General features: G+C 30.7%; 1 protein-coding gene across 3 annotated transcripts in view; it reads left to right on the top strand.

Annotated features, from left to right (window-relative positions):
• Window positions 1-3646: 3646 nt before the first annotated feature.
• The window catches only part of LOC108693800 (histone-lysine N-methyltransferase SETDB1), a 13520-nt gene continuing 9112 nt past the window's right edge, over window positions 3647-8054 (top strand). Inside the window, exons 1-2 of one of the 3 annotated variants that reach the window (XM_018202945.1) lie at window positions 3647-3874; window positions 6023-6322. In XM_018202945.1, the coding sequence (XP_018058434.1) occupies window positions 6083-6322 (240 nt within the window). In that variant the 5' untranslated portion in view covers window positions 3647-3874; window positions 6023-6082. Of the gene's footprint in view, window positions 3875-4646; window positions 4714-6022; window positions 6323-8054 lie in introns of those variants that run through there. The other 2 variants (XM_018202946.1, XM_018202947.1) reach the window with 2 other exon arrangements.

The raw sequence follows: 8054 nt of genomic DNA on the forward strand, positions 1-8054 counted from the left end.
GTTTCAATATAAAACGTTTTCAATCATTACGCATGCGTGCGTTATATGCCCCAATCGTATCACCTTCTGAAGTGAAACAAATGGAGCGTGCTCTTAATTGATCCATGGAGTATGCTCTAATGCGACGCGAACATCTAATCGTCATATTGATTTCGGTGACGCAAGCAAACCTCTTATATACAGTGCCCTGGATATCAATCATGAAACTTTATCCCTAGGATGGAAAGTGAAAAGTGAAAAATTTCTTCATTAATTTCAATGGTAAAAATTTTCACTTTTCACTTTTCATTCTAGGGATAAAGTTTCATTATTAATACCCTGGCTTCGCATAGAAAGCATGATCATAGTTTAACTATAATATGACATGGTAGAAGGATTAGGGGCTCTGCACAATAAAAGGAACAGAAAACAAAGAACAGAGAATAATACCTGTATTCATAGTCCTTCCTTTTAGAGGAAGGATGAGGATTCCTTGTTCATTTCATATTTCATAAATCTTAATCAAACAAGGAGCCTTATTAACTTCCTTTTAATAAACTAGGTTAAGAGGAGGATAACCTTCATAACCAAACAAATCTTCAAATTTAATTCGTCGGTCTTTTTACTTCTGACAGCTTTTAATGTAAATCTGACGCATCAATAATTATTTTTGATAGCTTTTTTTCGGAAAAAAACTCTAAAAATTTATATTTATTACGTTATTTTGTGTATGGCGGTTTTAATGTGCATCAGTGCTCAATAAGTGCGTCCAATCAAATTCGCTATTAATTTTATTTTTGTCCATTATTGTTGCAAAAATACTTAATCATGACCTTATTTAATCAACAATGCTTTTATAATCTTTATTATTCATAATTCACGATATTAGGTATGCTATATATACCATATATTATGACATGCTACCTTCAGTAGGTTACTAAAATCTCTTAAATATTCCTTCCTTCTAGAAGACTTGAGATCCGTTTATGAAACAAGAAGGCCTTGGAGAATCCTTTGTGGAGGCTTCCTTAAAATAAGGAAGGACTATGAATATGAGTGTAAAAATTTCAATCTATCAGAAACTGTATTCCACAATTCATGATTCCTGATAAGTTGAAATTCTTATTCTCTGTTCTCTGTTCCCTGTTCCCTTTATTGTGCGGAGCTTACATGATGTGCTCCTTACATGATGTGCTCATCATGGTTTGGCCTAACCACGCCTACTTTTACTCCGCGTCGATTCTAAGGCTGCATTTTCATGCTGACGTTCGATTCAAGCGTCAAAATAGATCACGTGACCAAAATTGACGAATAAGCATCAATTTTGATATGTGACTTGTTTTGACACTAAAAATGAATCGAGCGTCAGCATGAAAAAGTAGTTTAAAGTCAGATTCACACCTTGACGGAAAAGCGGAAAGCGATAAAACGGAAGCTAATCGGAACTCGTAATAGTAGTACGCGATACATTTGTCTGCTTCTGTCTTTCCGCGAATTCTGATTGGTTTCCGCTTTTCCGCTTTCCGTTTTTCCGTCAAGATGTGAACCCGGCCTAAGAGTACGATTACATGGAGCACGGTACGCGATACAGTAACTAAGCAACTAAGTTACCGCGTACCACGCCTATTTCTTTCGCTGGTATTATATAGAGCGCAGTTTGCGGCACAGACTAATAACAAACTCATATTACTATACATTGCTATACACTTTTTAATTAATTTAAACACAGTTATTAAAAAATAATAATAAATAAAATGCCAATTTGAGCCAACACTGGTTATTAGTTTGTATTTTTATATATTCAAAGTGAATATTAAAACGTATACGTTTTGATTTAAGGTTAAGGTGCTCTCAGTATCTCTTCAGTACAAAGAAATTTTTACTTAAACTATTAATTACATGATGATGGATACGGTCAACGCGATGTTGCAACGCTTTGAAGCGTTTTTTAATTTGTCAATTTGTAAAATTCTTTCTTCTAATTGTATCATCAAATGTTTCAAAACATTTGTAGCGAGATTTTGACCACAGCCGATAGCGAGTATAAACTATTAATATAAAATGTATAAAATATAAAACGTATAAAAACCTGCGATATCCGAGCTAATCTTGGTCATTAAATTATTAAGTTTAATGACTGTCAAGATTGAAATGTTTCTATACGTTCGTACATGTTCTATTAGACTATTCCATATAATGAAACAAAATTAAGAGTTATAAGACGCGACATAACTGTTTGTAGATACGGATGTAAAATCCAGTTATTAAGTAAATCTGTTAAAAAAAATAAGAATATCGATCAAGTGTGCATAAAAATAATATATTTAAAAAAATTCATACTAATGTAAGTTTGTCACTAGCCTGTGTTGCAAACTGCGCTCAAACCGTGCTCCATGTAATATCAGCGAAAGAAATAAGCGGTACGTGATACGCGGTTTCCTAGTTGCCTAGTTAGTTACTGTACTGCGTACTTTCCATATAATCGCTCTAAGTGCGCAATCTATCAATCGTGAAACGCAAAACATGGGACGGGTATTCATAGTCCGTTTTTATTTTAAAACCATCTTAAATAAAATGTTTTAAGATGTTAATACAGTCCTGGGAATGACTTATGACATCTTAAGATTGACTTAAGACAGTTTTAAATGTAAGAACTATGAATACTGAATCTTTTCTTGCACGAGGAGATTCTGTATTAACTTCATAACGCGAAACAGGTCGATATTTATAGTCGATTCTTACATTTACGACTGTCTTAAGTCAATCTTAAGATATCGTAAGTCCGAGAACTATATTAACATCTTAATGGTCTACAATGGGTAATAAATAGTTGATTAAGGAGTAAGTGTAGAAATCGACCAATCATATTTGATTATTTTTCTCACATTCAACTATGATTGGTCGATTTCTACGCCTATTCTTTAATCCACTACTGCTACTATCCATTGCAAATCATGCATTATGCGTAGTCTACAATGGCAGTATCAGTAATGAATGAGGCTATAAAACCTATTCTATAATGGGTAATAGCAGAGTAAATTATGTATTGTGAAATATACAATTTCTAAATAGGTTAAAATTCTTATTCTCTATTCTCTGTTCCTTTTATTATGTGGAGCCCCTTACTCTTACAACCTCATCCATTACTAATACTGCCATTGTAAACCACACATAATGTCTAATGAATAAGATGGTTTTAAAATAAAAATGGACTACGAATACCGTCCCGTATTTCGCGTTTCGTAGTTATAGGCCTTGCGGAACAAGAAGCAGAGAAACGACAGAGAGCTACTAATTTTAGAGAGAGAGAGAGAGAGAGAGAGAGATGCTTGCAAACTGAGCACATCCATAGCGACACAAATGACAAATGGATCACCTTGTAGTTTGCCAATGTTAAACAAAGATGACATGATCTTCGTGTCGCTTGTTGGAAGGCACACTATGTAATCCTTCCACCATAGAAAGTTATAAACCTATGAGCGAAGCGATTTCACACAAGTTTATAATTTTTTGCGCATAAGGAGTAGAGCTTTTTTTTCAATGAAAACGCATCGAATGAGCCTAATTTCATTAAAGTCGTAAGTGAGATAGCAATTTTAAATAAATACTGACCAAAGTACATATAATTAGCGCTGCATTATTTATAATTATGTGACAGATTTCCTAACCTCAATATCGTCATCAACGATAACGTTTTGATTAGAATTGAGGGCGCCATTTTCCTTTCCCTCATCCGAGAGACACTCCGAAGAAAAAAAAAATTATAACGTTTAATATCTCAGTTCGCCAGACCGCGTTTTTCTACCGATTCTTTCGTTTTGAGTGAAAACTTTTCGAATAAGCCTAATTTCATTAAAATCGGAGATGAGGTAGTTATTCTAATTATAATTATCCAGTGAGTATAATTATCCAATGAATTTGTGTTTTTAAAGTAATGAATGGTAATTATTTATAGCGTATTCGGCCCGAGCAGATTTGCATCAACCTAGGTTAGTTTAATGACGTTGTATTGATGGAATATGTAATGTCAATCAATAGTAGAATATTATCTAATCCAAATAGGAGCAAATCCGCTTGGGTCGAAAACGCTATTAGAATAGCCCTCCATCCCCTCCTATCTCACCTAAAATCTCAATATACTCATTCGACGCGTTTTCATTCAAAACAAAAAATTCTGGTAAAAAAATGCGACGGTCGGCCTCGTGAATCGAATTATTAAGCATTAAAGTTGGAGACTTTAGAAGTTAAGATATTTGTCCTCCCGATACAGTGCTATGTATACATTCTGCATTAATTACATAAATTCTCTGCTTCACAAGCACAAATTCATTGCATTCACTGCAAAAACACAAATTCATTACTTTACAAACACAAATTCATTGCATTAAAAATGAATTTGTGTGTTTTTAAAGCAGTGAATTTTTGTTTTTAAAGTAGTAAATTTGTGTTTTTAAAGCAGTGAACTGTATTTGTACTTTGAACAGTGAATTTGTGTTTGAAGCACAGAATTTGTTTTTAAAGCAGTGAATTTGTGTAATTAAAGTAGAACGTATATATAACACTGTGTTGAGATGACAGATATCTTGACCTCTAAAATCTCGGACTTTAATGTTTAATAACTCAATCAAGGAGGCCACAGCTGTGTTTTTCTACCAGATTCTTTTGTTTTGAATAAAAACGTATTGAATGAGTATATTTTTATTAAGATTTTATAGATGAGAGAGGAGGAAGGAGGTATTCTAAATAATTATCGTTTTTGACTGTGAAAATTTTTCTTATAATTTTTATATGAATTGGAACATTTTTCAGAAAAACTCAGAAATATTCGAAAAGTTTACATATTCTCTCAGAATTTTTCATACAAGTGAATTCTGAAATATTCTGAGATTTCTTATCCCGTAATTTTTAAAAAATATTTTTAAATTTTTCAGAAATTATAATTTATAATTACAAAAAAATTTTAGAAAATTCTAAGAAAATATAGATTTTTTTGTGGAATGTTTCAATTTGTATAAAAAATGTGAAAAAGTTATAAAAATTATATAGAAAAAGTTCTGAGAAAAATTATATTCTGAAAAATTATATAAAAAAAAGAGAAAAATTTTCACCTATGTATATATAAGCTAGACTGCGTTTGGAAATATCACCCCGAATGTCCCTATATCATCTTATCCTCGTTTAACATTAAGTTTAGTTTACATCATGTACTTGATATGGATACTAACTAGTAACTTTCTATTGAATGATCTTAATTTCAGCGATACGTGTAAATATATATACGATATGTATATTTAATTAATCATTTTAATGCATATTGTACCAATTTAGTACATTATTCTTTGAATACATTGCTGAAATTAAAATAATTTAATAGAAAGTTATTAGTACATGTATCAAGTGCGCGATGTAAACTAAGCAATTGGGTGAGTAATAAGGATAAAACACATAGAGACATTCGGTTAATATTTCCAAATGCAGTCCTATATTGGGTGCTTTGATAATACAAAATTGACACAAGTCGATACAAAGTTCTCTCTTTGTTGACATTCAGAGAGTGACAAAGATAGAACGATTTTGTGTTGACTTATGTCATCAAATGGAAAGCATTCATTATGTACTAAAAATTTATATTTATCGAATATCCAGTTTTGACTCGATAATAACTCCTGTTATTAGAATTTTGAATTTACTATAATAATTTTTACATTTAATAATTGTTGATTATTAAATGTAACTTTAAATCCAATATCTTACTTTAACATTACAAAAAAGTAATAGAAAAAAAGAAACGAATCATTTACTTTCTAAATAATGTTAATAGTACATACTTTATACAAAATGTTAATAATACATTACTTTATAAAAAGTAACACACATTATTTTTATGAAGTAAATGTTCCTAATCCTGAATATATACTAATAACGTTATATATCACGAATATGTTATATATATATACATAAAACATTCTTGTAATAATATGATTATCTAAGTAATTTTTGTGCATATATCGTGTTGTATGATTTTTCTAATATTTTTTTTTAGAATCATTAAGACGAATATTTCTAGGAATTGTTCAGCTTTCAACAAACAATTATCAGGAAAATGGCTCAAGCACAGAGTGCAGAAATTATTGAATTGATGTCAGATGAAGATGAGAAAAAGACAAGAAAAACCAAATCTAAAGGGTATAATAGTAATTGCGTCAATTTTAAATGTTGCTCTGGGATAAATATGAAAGTGGCACCTTCCTTCGCGTGCGCATTCTATGGGGTTTCACTCGAGAAGAAAAAGAAACGTATAATATGTAAAGAATGTTTTAATGCTGCTTTGCAACATCAGAAGGTAATTTTTGTTTTAATATTCGTTATGTTAATAAAAAGATAAAACAAAAATTAAATAAAAAATTAGCATTTTTGAGTTAATGAAAGGAAATTAAACCTTTAAAAAAAGAGATCAATACATTCAGTAGAAGCACATTTGCCTATTTGCTTATATGAAAGTGTCACAATTCTGATAAGGTGTGAAATTTACTCTAAGAACATTGCATTGTTCGAATTATAGCAGTTTTAAAAAATATTGGATATGGGAATAAGTTTCCGCCCTTTCTTAAAGATGTATTTAAACAATATAAAGTGAGTTCACTCAAAGTATGCTCCATCGGAAGCGACAATTTTCTCCCACCTTTCAGGCTAATAAACGAATTCCTCGAAGGAAGAAATCTGGTTCTTTTGAAGCGTTCCATTTATCAAACATATGAAGGTATCATTTTTGATACCTTCATATCCAAGAATTGAATCGCTCTCCAGAAAGGGTCAACTGCATGGACCGGAACAAATAGAAATCTGAAGAAGTCCGGTGAATACGGCGGGTGGGGTAGAATTTTCCACTTCACTCCTTCCAAATATTTCTTGACCGGTTTTGCAACGTGTGGCCTAACATTGTCATGTAGCAGAATCAGCTTATTGTGCCTATTGTTCCATTCCGGTCGTTTTGTTTCAAATCGCTTCGAATGAATGCCAACTATTGGGCTGAAAAGCTTGAACACACACTTTTCAAATACATGTATTGCCGTTTTATCAACACACAAACAGTGCTATTAACGACATCTTTTTAATGGGCGGAAACTTCCTATACCCAATACATTATAATTGAAAGTGAAAAAAAGTTAATTTATAAAAATTATGCATATTCACTATTCTAAAGACGTTCCAATTTAGAATTTAAAAAATATTTTATTGAAAAGTTGCTAATTTTTAAATATGTCACTTATCAATATGCAGCGATATAGTATGAGAATAAATTAAACGTTAAATATAATACAATATAATATAATGCATTAATTGTAAGATACAGGGTTGGCAACCCATGGTTATCCCATAAAAATAACTCGTTATCATTATCGTTTTTTTTCCTCAAAAGTAATTCGTTATCGTTGCTCGTTATTGATTTGCAAAAGTAATTCGTTACCGTTATTGATATTCAAAATGTAACGAATTGTACTTTTTTTGCTTGATGCTAACAAAAATATAGCGTTTTTCATTGGCAAAACTCAGTATACATTAAAGCCATTGTATTCTAATCTGAATATAAAAATGAAATATCTAATTGATATAATGTCCAAAGGGCATTTTATCTGATTAAAAAATTTTCAGTACATTTTTTTCGCGTTTATCGCGTTTCTATATTTTTATTAAACATTTCTATTAAACATTTGCGTCGATTTGTGTATATGGATTTAAATTGCACTGATGCACACTATCTAGGTAGCACAGAAATTTATGATAAATATTTATTAATATTCATCTTGTGAAATGTTATGTAGATATTTCATACATATTTTATATAAAGCTCTAGTCGAAATATTATTAAAATATAAACTAAATATTTTATGTAAAATTTTTGATAAATATAAATAAATATTTCTAACAAGTATTTTCTATTTGAATTACAATGTTCTCATTAAGTATCTTCACAGCATTTACTATACATGTATAACAATATTTATGATCTGTGCAATCTAAGATATGCACAAAAATATTTACAAAATATTTAAAATAAATCTTATAAATATTTA

This window comes from Atta colombica, unplaced genomic scaffold (genome assembly GCF_001594045.1).
Source record: "Atta colombica isolate Treedump-2 unplaced genomic scaffold, Acol1.0 scaffold99, whole genome shotgun sequence".
In the NCBI taxonomy this organism is placed as follows: domain Eukaryota; kingdom Metazoa; phylum Arthropoda; class Insecta; order Hymenoptera; family Formicidae; genus Atta; species Atta colombica.